The sequence below is a fragment of the Rattus norvegicus genome, chromosome 8, assembly GCF_021556685.1.
Source record: "Rattus norvegicus strain SHRSP/BbbUtx chromosome 8, alternate assembly SHRSP_T2T, whole genome shotgun sequence".
Lineage (NCBI taxonomy): Eukaryota > Metazoa > Chordata > Mammalia > Rodentia > Muridae > Rattus > Rattus norvegicus.
The window spans coordinates 6,924,725-6,939,912 of NC_141541.1; the positions used below are offsets into that span (position 1 = coordinate 6,924,725).

General features: G+C 38.2%; 1 protein-coding gene across 1 annotated transcript in view; it reads left to right on the forward strand.

Moving 5' to 3' along the window:
* The window catches only part of Gucy1a2 (guanylate cyclase 1 soluble subunit alpha 2), a 400,211-nt gene that overhangs the window by 363,369 nt on the left and 21,654 nt on the right, over positions 1-15,188 (forward strand). Inside the window, 1 exon segment of the mRNA NM_023956.2 lies at positions 2,328-2,482. Coding sequence (NP_076446.1) covers positions 2,328-2,482 — 155 coding nt within the window.

Consider the following 15,188-nt stretch of genomic DNA (forward strand, 5'->3'; position numbering starts at 1 on the left):
TCTGGACTTGTGCTTGTTATATAGTCATTCCACCACTGAACTGCATCCCCAGACCTTAATCTAGAACTCTGTAGCCATAAAAAAATAACCTTCTGTTGTAAAGTCAAACTATTGACACTTTTTAAAATATAAAATCTGAACAAACACTATTATCAGGATCCTGAAGCAGAAAAATGGCAAAGATACCCTCAGGAAAGATATGAAAGTAAAGAAAATGATACTCGGGGGCAATCTGGAGTGACAGAAAGACACTGAAATCCCCTTCAATGGTGACTGTCTGGAGATTTTTTATAAAGCTGCAAAGTATTATCTCCCTATATCCTGAGCTAAATTTTGAGGATGCTCGTAATTGTGTCAAAGCATGGAGAGGAAGCACAAAACAAGGACCTGGTCTCCAGTAAAGAAGAAAAGCTAACTCCATAATATAGGGCATTCATTTGGGAAATGATGTAGACAGACAGATAAAGACAATATTTATTTTGCATCTATGTAAACAGACAAATAAACATAATATTTATTTTGCATTTATTTATTTATTTATTTATTTACTTGGAAAGAATGCCATAATGTGTTTCAAAGTTGGAGGATAATTTTCAAGACTTGGTTTTCTCCTACCTAGTAACAAAATTAATCTAAGGCATTCTATCTGAAAGACAGTACTTTCCTCAGTATCCTGACTGCATATACATGAATAGGACCCTTCCTGAATAGTTTATTCCATTTACCTACTTTTTTCTTGAATGACAGCTACCCATCAATTTGATATATTTATGTGAAACTTCAAATCTGATGGGACAAATATTCTTTAACTCTTTAATATTTTTCTCTAAAGTATCTTGACATATCCTACTAATATTGGATTCTCAAATAGAGTTAAACATGTATTTTGCTTTCTTGGTTGTTGGCTTGTTTGTCTGGGGTTATTATTGGTGGTGAGGGTGTTGATAATGTGTTGTTGTCCATGGCGGTGTTTTGTTTTGTTTGTCTTTATGTGTGTGACATTATAGAAACTACAACAGGAACAGATTTATTTCATTTGTCTGTTTTATCATTAGTAGATACATGCAGAAATCTTCTGTTCTATAAAGGATTCTCTTTTTCTCCTTCTTCTTTTCTCGCTACCTTCTATTATGTCTCCTAACTTCAGTTGTTTGATTCCATACCATATTGCCTTTACTACACTTTCATTACTCTCTTCATATTTCACTGTGTAGCAGTTAAATTTTGAAGATTTCTTAGAATCTTGAAACACATCAGTATATATCAGATTCTTTGGCTTAATTTTATTCAAATCCTTTTCCCAATCAAGGATTGAATTATTGGTAATGTCATATAATTATATTAAAGAGTCAGGTGATTTATCCCACATTTGTGATTTATGAGATTCTCTTTTGCTTTAGGTATTATTCTGTATGTTGCTGTATATTCAGCAATAGAGAAAAATAGGTGTAAACCCTGATATAATAGTAAAACCCAACATTTAAAACAAATAGACCTAAACATTTAATTTACAAGTATAATTAATGACATGGGATAGAACACTAGGCCTTTATATGAAAATAATTTGATGTAGAATGAAAAGACTAATATATTTTCACTTGTTAGATGTTATATAAAAAGGCAACAGGACTCTCTCTTAACAAATGTATTTATGCAACAGGTAACTATAAACCTTGGCCTAGATGGATGGCTTAGCAGTTAAGAGCGAATACTGCCGTGGTACCATGAGAGCAGAAATCATTTCCTTGCACTCAATCAGGCACTTCAAACTACCTATAGCTCCAGTTACAGGGACTCAACATATTGTCTGGCCTTTCTGGGTACCTACATTTACGTGAATGTACTCATCTGCACACACATATGAAGACATACAGACACAGATACATGCAGCCACAAATACATATAATTAAAAGTGAAATTATTTTTAAAGACTATTTGATCTTGTTCTTAGAATTGACCTACTATTTATTCTAAAATGTCCGTTTTCTTTGAATACTGTAAGAAGTCAGAAATTATACCCAGAATGAAGTCCCAAACTCCATTTTGGTTTCTGTGGTTCTTTCATGACAAGAGTGGAGAGATGACTCAATACTTAAAACTACCATTGCTTCAGAGGTCTGGTTCAATTTCCAGCACCCTGCCTCACAACTACCTTTAACTTAAGCTCCAAAAAGATCTGGTCTCTGAGAGATAGGCACATATGTGGTTCACATATATGCAGACAAAACAAACATGTACATAAAAATTAAAAGATAAAACTTAAAAAAGACAATTACATGTCAAACAGTAACGGTTATTTATTTTTAGTTTCTTTTTTCCTTTTTCAGATGCGGATAGGCATTCATTCAGGCTCTGTGCTAGCTGGTGTGGTCGGAGTGAGAATGCCACGATATTGTCTTTTTGGAAATAATGTCACTCTGGCAAGCAAATTTGAATCTGGAAGTCATCCTCGGCGCATCAACATCAGCCCAACTACTTACCAGTAAGTGTTTTCTGATTTGTCCCTTTTGTTACCTTCATTCACATGATATTATACTTTACCCTTTGTGAGTATCTCTCCTATTCCTTGATTCTGTCACTTTTCAAAAGGTTATGAGCAATTTTCAGTCTGAGAGCGATTGTAACAAAAACTGTTATTCACATTCCAAGAAAGTGGGTGATAAAATCAGAGGTGACTGAAAGTTATGTCAATTTTCATGTCTTTGACCCTTTGTGCTATAACTGCTGAACACACAGTTAATCAAATATTATAGGTCTTTAGTCTGCATTGTGCCCCCGCCAGCGGGGACCCAGTTATTTGTGGGGGACGAGGGGGACCCATACCTGTGGGAGAAAGGGCGAGAAAGAGGAGCGAGACCAAGCAGTGTCCTTGTCAAGGTCTGTTTATTGAGAGGAATGTACAGCATTTAAAGCTCTGAAGCAGGAATTGAAGCAAGAACTGAAACTTAGGGCGGGGGGGGGGGAGTACTGGGAAGTGCCCAAGGACATAAGATGAATCATTAAACTGCAAGATATTCTCCTTAGACAATGAGGTAACAGTCTACCCAGGACAAGTTCTTTGAAAAGATCAGGCCCCTCTCAGGAATCTGCTCAGGACAGGGCTCTAGCTTTGCATAGTTCAGACGTCCGGTCCCCGACATCTCCACCTTTCCTTAACTATCAGTGGGAGGAAGTTCTGTCTATATGGTGTGTATCCACAACCAGCACCTGGTCGGTGAATCCACATGTCTTAGTCTACACAGGTTGCCCCCACGTCTGGCACTCTCACTTAGGTTTCATTATTTCCGCCAGGGTGGAAGTAGTGGTCTGAGATAGATCAGACATGCCTCACAGAGTGCCCAGCTCGGCCATGGCGAGCCACTCTTGCAGTTAGGACTGCACCCCAATGGCTAGGAACAATCTTATGTTTTAACACACCGTTCTGGGCTATACGTGTGTGTTTTATGAGAGTGGGCGACCCAGATCATGGACCCGTGCTAATCCTGTCATAGGGTTACTTCACTGCAGTGAGGTGTGTGCCTCGTATGTGGCACCATAATATTCCCATCATTGATGCTTCCACCAGCTTTTGATCTTCCAGCCTGAGTTACAGGCTGTATTTAGGGTGGAGAAGTCGAAGCCAGCCATGGGCGACCCAAGGGGAGTATCACACTCCCCAGTTGTCTCAGCCTCCTCACAATGGAGGTGGTGGTAATGGACTGAGACCTGCTTGGTAGCTGAATCCACCTGGGCCTTGATAAAATCAGTTAACTTTCTAAGCACCCATGGACCAAAGCAGACAAGTAGCAGGAGTCCTATAAAGGGACCCAGGATACTGGGTAAAAGAGTGCTGAGCAGGGGAGAGGCAGAAAACCAATTTTTATACCAGGCTTCACTCTTTTCTCTTTCTCTTTGTCTCTTTTGTAAACCTTCTTTAACTTTTTGTAGGCTGTTTACTACTAATCCTGTCTTATCAGCATAAAAGCAACACTCCTCCTTGAGGGCCGCACAGAGCCCTCCCTGTGTGAGAAAGAGAAGATCTAATCCCCTTCTAGTTTGTGTTCTACAACCTCAGCCAAGGAAGCAACTGAATCTTTCAGATAGGTTATTCCTTGTTGAAGCTCACTGATGTCCCTGTCTATGGCAGCACTGAGCTGATTATAACTCTGTTGGGAGGTGATCAGGGAGGCAACCCCAGTTCCTGTCTCTACAGCTGACAGGCCTAGGAGTACTGCAAGAGTCACTGCAGTGATGAGTTCTCTCTTTGTACTCGTGGAGGTGCCTCTTTCCCAGAATTGCAGGAACTCAAGATTGGGCCAGGGAACTTGTGCAGTGATGGTGGCATTGGCAGACACCACATCTCTGGCACCATTAAACATCACCCAGGTATAGCCCCCAGTCTTTGAATCATAAAGGCTGATCCATGTTCTCAAATGAGTACCGGATCAGGGCCATATCATTGGGATGTTAATGGGTCCTTCCATAGGACTGGTGCATTATCATAAGAATTATGGGGGTGCCACAGGCGGTCTGCTGCAGTTTTTCCATCCTTGTCCATGACAAGGTAGTTAAGGACAAAGAATGCATGATTTATAAATTCTTGTGATTACCGGGGAGGGGGAATAATAATTTACGGATCATATTTTTAAGGGTTTGGTGAGCTCTTTCAACTATTCCCTGTCCCTGAGGATTATAAGGAATGCCTGTGACATGTTTAATTCCGAGTTGGGAACAAAAGTCTTTAAAATTAGAACTAGTATATCCAGGTTCAATATCTATTTTTAACAATCTTAGGTTGAGGTAAAACTGTGAGGCAAGCCAGAACAGGACTTATAACATGTCTGGTGGCCTCCCTGTCTGTAGGGATGCATAAATAAAGCCACTAAGGGTATCAATGGTGACATGAATATATTTTAATTTACCAAATGAGGGAAGATGGGTGACATCCATTTGCCAGAGCTCTACAGGATCCAGTCCACGGGAGTTGACCCCTAGGTGGGGGTCAGGCAGTAGGGTCATTCAGCCTTTGTAATTACGGATTATTTGGCAAGCCTGTTCACAGGTGATCTTATATTTATTCCTAAGGGTTTGTGCATTAAGGTGATGTAAGTCATGTGCTTTTTGGGCAAGTGTAAGGGTTATAGAGAAGGCACTCTGGGCCAAGGCCACGTGCCAGGTGAGGCAATCAATGGCATCATTACCATCGGCCAAGGGGCCTGGCAATCCAGTATGTGCTCGGATGTGTCCCACAAAGAAGGGGCAAGAACACCTCTGAATATAGTTTTGTAAGGTGGCAAACAGTGGGGCAGCATTGGTGGTAGGCTGAATATAGGGCACTATTTCACTGGTTAAAGGGTGCATTGGGGGGTTGGGGATTTAGCTCAGTGGTAGAGCACTTGACTAGGAAGCACAAGGCCCTGGGTTCGGTCCCCAGCTCCTGAAAAAAAAAAATGTGCATCCCGAAGTGCACGAAATACTGAGAGGATAACTTGAAGCTCTACCAGCTGAGTGGAATCTAAAGGGGTAGAGAACTGTTGTATTTGCCCATCAATGGAAAATGTGGCTTGTCCATTAGAGGAGCCGTCTGTAAAGACAAGGTGGACTCCCGACATAGGGTGATCAAGTGTTACCTTTGGAAAGACCACTGGGACTGTAATTTTGTGAAAAAACTGTATCAACTTATGTGAGGGGTAATGATTATCTATCTTACCCTGAAAGGCAAGGCAGCTAATTGTCCATTCGTCTACACATTGACTGAGCCAAGAGACCTGAGAGGGGCTACAGGGTAAGATTAAAGCATCAGGGTCCCTTCCAAAGAGCTTATGGGACTATTCTTTTGATGACGTATGATTTGTGCCACCAGCAAGAGATAGGTAGGAAGGACCCTAGTTGAGGAGGCAGGTAAATGTACCCAGTAAAGAGGATGTTGCTGCCAAAAAACTGCTGTTGGGGAAAAGAGGGTAGGAAGGACATCATTGGAAAATGTTGAGAATACCAGTGAAAAATCACAAGGAGGAGCTTCCTGTTTCTCAAGATTAACTTTATGGTCCGGTAGTTCCTGGAAGAAGCTTCCTGCTTCTCAAGATTGTTCTCTAAGATTTTAATCTAACTTTATGGTCAGCTAGTTCCTGGCAGAGAGTTGTCGAACCGGCTGATGTAAATTACCCATTCTATAGTCCTAGAAGTAGCTTCCTGGAACATACAATTCCAGGGCCTAACCAGTGTTTTTTTTGTTTGTTTGTTTGTTTTGTTTTCTTTTTTGTTTTTTGTTTTTTTTTCTACTCAGAACCTTTCTCTAGTGGGTGAGGCAACCTTAAAATTTCTACCTTTCATTCCCCACTTCTTCTAGTGGCTAGTTCTAAGCATAGAACTAAATTAAAACATGATATTGCTGACATAACATCAAAATCTGAACAGCACTCACTCTTTCTCTAATGAAGATAACTAGCTTATTTAACACACATGGACCTATAACCAGAAACAGAAGCAAAATTAAGAAGGGTCCTAGAAGGGAAGATATCAGACTAGTCATCCAAGGAGATCTACAAAGCCAGCTCTGGAACCATCCCTGATGGTCTCTGTCTCTTTGTCTTCTGTCTAACCTTTTTTTAAGATTACTCATGGAGTCTTTAATTACTCCTGTATGGTCTACATAGAAGCAGCATTCTTCTTTTAGTGTAGTACACAGACCTCCTTCTTTAAGGAATATCAGGTCTAATCTTATTTTATTCTGAAGGACTATCTCTCAGAGGGGGGTTAAGGATTCTTGGAGGTCAGCTAAAAAGTCTTTTTTACTCATTCTATATCTAAGTCAATGGCAGTCCTGAATTCTCCATAATACTTGTGTTGCAGGGCAACAGCAGATGTCCTTGCAGCTGCCCTTGCAGCACCTAGGATTTGACTAAGATAGCCCTAAGTAATTCTCAACTCTCTTTTGTGTATTACTAATTCTTTAGCATCAGGATTCCAATCTGGACACTATCTGAACCTATACACCAAGGTCATGACTGTCTTTTAGAACTTCTAAACTTATACAGGTTGTGATCCCTGAGGCACAGTTCTAAGAAGTGTTAAGAGTACTAACATATGCAATGTTACATCATTTGCAATAGAAATCAAGCCTATCCCCACACCTTTCCCAATGGAACCCAGGGCAAACATGAAATTTTTGCTTCTAAAGCACACTCCTCAAGTGAGCATTATAGATTTCCTGTAACACCTACATCTCAAGTGGGTTGGTGAGAAAACAAGAAGAAAGTCCATAAAATAGAGGTCCACCGAAGAGGGCCAAAGCACTCAGTCACACAGAAAGACAATCAAAAGATTAACAGACAAAAAAAAAAAAAAAAAAAAAAAAGTGCACACAGAAACAAAAAAACAAGTGGCTGCTGCAAGATTGTCACAAAAAATTGAACTGATTCAGATGGGAGTTTCCATGACCTCACCAAAGACTGATGAAGGGGAATGGGTTCCACATCACTCCTCCTTCCCAACCAGAATCTTCCCATTGTCAAAGTCACAAGTAATACAAAACAAAGACCTAAGACACACATACAATGACCACTCTGGAAATACAGATGGCCGGGAGGGCAGGTCTTTTCTCCAATCCAGGAGATTCACCGAATCCTCACTGGCACCCAGACGGGAATCTCCCAGGCATCTCTGGGGTCCCTTCTCACCTCCTGGGACGTCTCCCAGGGCAGTGCAATCAGTGAGCCCCTGGCACATCTACCACTCACTTTCATGTCTCTCCTGAGACACGAGCCTACCTCTCAGCCCGAGATGGGAGCAACTGTAAAACTAGAACTCCCGAACTCGCGAGCAAATACAGACCCAGAGTAGCAAATACAGACTCAGAGTTTAGCCGGCACAAAACACAAAGACACAAGTTTCTGACACAAAGAAAAAAAAATTAACGAGATCCTTTTTCTTAACTCTTACTCCCCTTTCCCTGAGAAAAGCCTTAAGGTCTTTGATAAAAACCGCTTCCTTAGATACTTTTTGCCCATTCTCAATTAGACAGAAAACTCTTACCTGCTACGTCTTTCTCTCATGAGCGGTTAGATCGTGCAGCCATGAACACCAGATCGGCGCAGCTACTTTCACTTTATCTGCTTCGGTTTCTGGACAAATACCTGGGGTCCCCAACTTGTTTTTCTGTCCGGTGAGGGTCCGTACCTCGAGCCTCATGCTGTGTGCCCCTTGTCCCCACCAGTCAGGACCCAGTTATTTGTGGGGGCCGAGGGGGGCCCATACCTGCAGGAGCATGGGTGAGAAAGAGGAGCGAGACCAAGCAGTGTCCTTGTCAAGGTCTGTTTATTGAGAGGAATGTACAGCATTTAAAGCTCTGAAGCAGGAATTGAAGCAGGAACTGAAGCTTTGGGCGGAGGGTGGGGTGTGGGGGAGTACTGGGAAGTGTCCAAGGACATAAGGTGAATCATTAAACTGCAAGATATTCTCCTTAGACAATGAGGTAACAGTCTACCAGGGACAAGTTCTTTGAAAAGGTTAAGCCCTTCTCAGGAATCTGCTCAGGGCAGGGCTTTAGCTTTGCTTAGTTCGGACATCTGGTCCCCGACAGCACTGCACTGTAAAGTTTAATGTTTTTAAGACGTTTCTCATTGTCTGCAAAAATGGGAAGAAAATGAAATCATAGCCCATTTATTCTCATCATTGAATTAGGAATTTAAGTAAAAACACTGGAACAGAATATACATTATAAAATCTGAACCCTATTCATCTTAAGATCATTTTTGACAATGCTATGCAAAATTTACCCCCTTAACCCATCCTTATTTTGTGCTTAGTAGATGCCACCTTCCATAGAAGACATTAAATTCTATGTAGGCAGAGACTATCTTTGGTTCAGCTTATCATTATATATCCAGAATTTTGATAAAAATGTTAAAACAAATTAAGTATTCTTCCAATATTCATTGAGGAAATGGATAAATGTTTGATAGCATAGTCCACTTCAGAATAAGTAAGAATGGCCAGGTTGAAAATCTCTCACCTTGTCTCAGGCTTTGGCTTTATTCTAGCCATTGGCGCATAAGCTTTTTAATTGGGGCCATGTTTCAAGTAACTTAAATATATTGTGGAAATTTTTAAGTAGAAATGAGTGACCACTGAAATTTTTGTGTTGATATGACTATTTAAAAATCAGAAAATTGAAAAATAAAAATTGGTTATAATAGTAAATAACATTAGGTTCCATATCTTAATAAAAAAAATTTAGTTTTTTAAATGAAATGGCACATACTTCTAGACTCCCAGAAATGGATGATAATGGGTATTGAAATTTAAATGTAAATCAAAAGAGACTAGGGATTTAAGGCATATTTTTAAAAAAAAATTTTTTAAATTTAAAATTTTTTCCTATTATAATTTCTGGTATCTGACATTACTTAACATGAACAAATTAGATATTAGAAATGTATTTAGCAGAAATCAATAATTTTATCATTAAATATACATATATACATACATATGTATATATATTTATATTTATAATAAAACATCTAGAGCATAAGGTAAGGAAAATTTACTGAATTGTTTTCATGTAGATTTATATCTACTCAGAAACTTCATTTACAAAAGTACTGCATTGAAAAACACTGTCCAGAATTGAATGTTTAACTACATTGACATTTTATGGATATTCTAACAAGGGAAATGAATTTGATAATTTGGCCACATTAGCCACGATGGACCCATAACAGAGCTAGAAATCAGTTGATTCTTTTAAGATTTTATTTCATTTTCGTCTTTGTGCTAGCAAGAGCAATGTACTGATAATGGAAGTGTCCAAGAATCCTCCTGTTTTGACCGTTTCAGCTCTGAGATTGAATGTGTGTGCTACACTATTTTATCCAAGGTTGCTGCTGCTGCTGCTGCTGCTGCTGCTGCTACTACTACTACTACTACTACTACTACTACTACTACTACTACTATTACTATTACTACTATGACTACCACCACCATTATTACTTTTTCCTCCTCTCTTCCTCCTTCTCCTGCTCCTGGTCCTCTTCCTCCTTCTCCTCCTTCTCTTTTTCATCATGCTGGGATCCACACTTGGCTCCTTGTACTTATGTGACAAACACTGTCTGCTGATCCATTTTCTTGTCCCCCATAAAATTAAAAGGTTTACATATTCGTAATTTGGTTCAAAGGGTCAGATAGCAAAGTAAGTTTTTAATACTAAACAGCTCTGTAAGCAATTCAAATAAAATGCTTCTGAGAATCTAAGGCAGAACACCAGTACAGAAGAACAATTAAGATTGAGGGGAAATTTCCTCAATTGGGGTGCTTTACAGTGAGTCTTGGATAATATATTTTGTAGTTTCCTGAAGCATGTTCTGGATATATGAACAAGTTTATTTTCCTGGAATTTCTTTTATATAACTTTATGACCATTTTCAACATGTTCAACAACTACTAATAGAGTAAATAAAAAAAATGATCAAAAACAAAATATGAAGCTGGCTTTATTGTATGTTCATTTATGAACATTGATAATTCACAAAATCAAATGATTTTTAATAAAACGAGGACAAAACTATTCCAGGGTAAGATTAAGTGCAAAGTTAATATAAGTATGAGTGACAGTACATCCAGCAGCATCTGTTATATATTAGACTAAACATGACCAGCAGATTGAACCAGGACATGACAGTAGAGGGGCCATTAGTTAGTGTGAGTGAGGAGGACAAAGAGAGAGGAGCAAGAGAAAGAGAAAAGGGAGTGGGACAAGAAAGAATCTGTCCAAGAGAGAGAGAAAGAACAGACCAAGAGAGAAAGACAAGAGAGGGGAAGCCAAGAGGAGAGACCAGGAGAGAGCCTAGGTAGCACATAACTGAAGTACCAGGGTTATATAGGAATGAGAAGCTGGGGACCGGAAGGCCATAAACTGGAACATTTAGAATAGGGCATGCAATGAGAAAAGCAAAGGGCCACAGGTAAGCCTGGAGCAATACACTTTGATATGCTAATAGGTACCACAGTTACCCATTTGTCCCGAGTTTCTGTTTTCTCCCATCACAATAATGTATTTGTCTCATTTTATTTGTTTATTTTGTTTTTTACAAAATATTGAAAGAGAAAAGAAAAACAGCAATCAGTGCAAAGATAGTTGAATCTCAATACTTTATTATTTTATTAAAATATAAAAACTGGGGGTTGGGGATTTAGCTCAGCGGTAGAGCGCTTGCCTAGCAAGCGCAAGGCCCTGGGTTCGATCCCCAGCTCCGGAAAAAAAAAGAAAAAAGAAAAAAAAATAAAATAAAATATAAAAACTAATTCATTCATTTGATTAGTAGTTCTTTATTTATAAGGAGAAACTGAGCAAAAAAATATAGTAGATCCCTCTATACTATCTTATCAATACCTATGTAAATCAAAGATCAAAATTAAATATATACTCAAAGTTATATTTTTCATATATGGAGAGATTGAACATTTATTTTTATATTAAATAACCTAGAAAATTTTGTATCAGAAATGCTCAAAATGATTTTTTTTAACTTAGAAACAAAAATATCAAGTGATGTTGCACAAGAAGTGAGGAGGGATTACTAGAATGACTTGATCAGGAGAAGGTTCTGCATTGTTCCAGTCTTGAGGTCCTAAACTGGGATTATGCTATTGGGAATAAAAGGTGGACAGGTATACTGACAGGGCTATGTTATATGTTCAAATCTATGATTGCTCTGAGAAACTATATTTATTTACTTAATCCAGAGTAATGTGTTAGAAGTTATTTTCATTTTTAAAGTTCTTACTTTAAAAATTTTAACATGACATCAAATATCTGCATCCTTTCATATTTCTCTCATTTTTCTAATTTGTGCAAACTATCTCTTAGAATAAATGACAAAATTTTATATAATTCTATATAGGATTATGTGTATTATGTCATATTAAGTAGATATTGCAAAAAGTAGTCTACTATGATTCATATTATGTGAATGTATATTTTAATATCTGATAAAATATAGCATTTTGAGAAATCATCTTTAATCTCAGAAAATTGCTATTAGTCTAAATTTAACCTTTCCTATTGATAACTATGAAGGGTTATAATTATGTACTATACAATGCATTGTGCACTATCAAAGTCCATTTGATTTAACTCAATATTTATGGTTAAACTTAAGATACTAATGGATTGTCACCCATTATAAAGGGGAGCCATTATGAGATAAGTTTTCATAGTATTGGATAAAGTTATTTTTTACAGACCTCAGGACTCTTCACATCTGCAGATAAAATGCCAATTTGTTTGATCATATTTCTTTATTTAGCACCCTTTAAGTAGTATGTACACACTCCAGCTTCAATAATGTTAGAACCACAAATAACCTCTGAAAGAGATAAACATGAAACCTCCACTGTTTTCAATTGAAAGTAATGAGTGGCTTAATGAACACAATTAGTTGACTTGCTACTTTCTCACCTGTGTGAGTACTAGAAAGCTGTAGAATGTACCAGAGAGGAGGTATTCAGAGCTTATGAAGTCATTTTCTCATATCATATTCTAGCTTTTCTTTCTCTAAAATTATTATTTCTGAGAAACACCACATTAGAAAAATGTATAAGGGACATTTAAAAAAATAGTAAATGAACAAATAGGTTTAGCTCTTTAAGTGGGCTAAGGCCTTTGGAATTTTTCACCTCCACATATTTACTCAGGATGACTTAGTTCCTTTGAGTTCATGGTATTTGTGTGTGTGTGTGTGTGTGTGTGTGTGTGTGTGTGTGTGTGTGTGTGTGTGTGTATTTAAATCTGTGGCCTGTTTTGGGTTGATTTAGGACTGTGGAAAATAACAGACTTCTTTAGGTCAATTCTGACCCAGAAATTGAAACTAACAATGTGGGAGAGGGGCTGTTTTAAATGCTAAAAATTTATGTTTTCTTTTATTTATCCATTCCTTTGCCCTTTATCCAGATAGGCTAGTATAATGATAGACTTGTTTAAAGACATATATTTGATTAGAAAATGAAAAAAAATAAAAAAATCATTTCATTTACAAAGGTTAATTAGCTATCTTGTTCAGTTTTTTATTTTAATGTCTGTTGGTGTGCAAAACTTTTAAATGGGTGTTTTATATTTTAAACCTTTTTCAATTTAAAGCATATAAAGATAATGAACTGTTAAAGTTGAAATGGCAGTATGAAAAGAAGTCAATAGGTTATCCACCCTTATCCACATCCCACAGTCTAAGATGAGAGACATTAGTGTTGCCATGAACGTGTGGAAGTATGGCCAGTTTCATGCTTGCTATACCAAGATGCAGACTAGACTCTGGATTAAAGCCTTGTTACCTCATGACTTAACTGCAACAGAAGTGAATGAGATACAGGATACAGAAATTCCTCAGACTTCCTTCTTTATAGTTTTCAGTAAACACCTAAGAAGGACTTCTTGTTTTAAATTACCCATTACCATGAGATTTAGAACCACAAATTGACAACATTAAAACATTTCCACCAAGCAATTAACCACACTCGTAACTGTTTTTAAATAATTAAAACTTTTCTTCTTATGCTTTATTCCATATTGAGCTAGATTTTTTTTTTTGTCTGTCCAGGAATGTTGTTTCCAGGAAATGAATCCATTTTATTTCAAGGGATTTCAGGTTGTCTAGCTAACTTAGTTTCTTTGAGCTTATCCTCAAATTGCATAGAGTCCTGTAATAGTAAAGCAAAAATTGCCAAGTACAGTTTCTTTTCCTCTACACAGGTAGAATAAAGGAAAATCTTGGAGTCTTCAGAACTTAGAAAAACTTAAGATGCCCTCTCCCTGTTATTTTTTTTTAAACTGTCATTATTCCACAACACTCCTAAAATATAATGATACAGACCACGAGCCTAGATTAAGTTTGGGGTTTTTTGCCAGTTAAAATCCAAAGGCAGAGAAAATATCTAAGGGTAATTGGGCAGAGAAACCTTAAACACCACAGATCCAATCAGCAATTGAAGAAAGGCCTCTACTGGGAGTAGGGAACCGCACTGGTGCAGCAGTCACACAGAGAAGAAGACATTCCTTTGCGAAGTAGAGAGCAGCCTGAAAAGTAAAATAAATCCAGTCTCTTCTTGAGGGCTTGTCGATGCCTGCACTCACATGGCACTGAGAATCAGGCAAAAGCCTGCGGGATTAAGGAACCCCCACACACACACAGGTTATTTGTGTTAAGCAAGAAAAGTAAGCGACTCCTGTAGCTTTATTCACTGAATATATACCCCAAATTGACCAGGTAGAAAAATTCTGGGAAGCACAGACTTTGGTAACAATAGACCGACTACATGCCCTGAATTAACTATGGAGAAATCCAGGAAGACCAGCCTATATCTCAAAAACAAAAGACTGGGAAGACAAAAGATGGGAATGAATTGACCATCACCCAGGTGTGTCAGTACTGGGCCGGACTGCTCCTTTGTTAGGAACAAAAGGCTTCCACATGCATCAGCGGGGCTCAGCAGGGGTCAAACACTGCAAGAGACTCAGAAGGGTCTGACAAGGGGGGTGAAACATAGCAGGGGACCCAGGAGGCTCTGACAAGGGCTGAGAATTTTAAACTCTTGGAACAATTTTTCTTTCCTAATTTAGAGTTGGTCAGTTTGAAGAAAGATGGGATAGTTGATTTACCCAGAACTGTTGTGTTTCACATCCTGAATAGATCTTGAACTTGTTAAGTCAGCCCAATCAGCAATAAGCCTGCAATTGGTAGGGGAAAAATGTATAAAACCTTTATTTTAAGCTGCATGGCTTTTATCACAAGTTAGGAGAGTGAAGAAGAAGCTGCTTGTCTTGGAAATTTGTCACCTGGGTCAGGCTCCTCTCCCTATCTATCTGCCCACCAGGAATATGTTTATTACTTAATCTCTGAATAGTGCTGAACGTCATGATGACTTAAAATGTATTCCACAGAGTAAACACATACAGGTAAATAATGAGAACAAAAGTTTACATGATGAAACAGCAGAGCGAACACCTGGGATTGTCCATATCCTTTCCTCAAGTATAATTTTCTACTGGAAAAGCAGAAAGGAGAGGTAAAATTATCCGATGTTGCCAAAACTACAATTCCTGTTTGGCATTAGGCATTTGGAATTTGTCTTGTGAATATGTTTGGATTTGCTCACACATACATTTCTTATGGTACTATGTTAATATAAAGGTTAAATTGCTATTTCTTCAAGTAGGG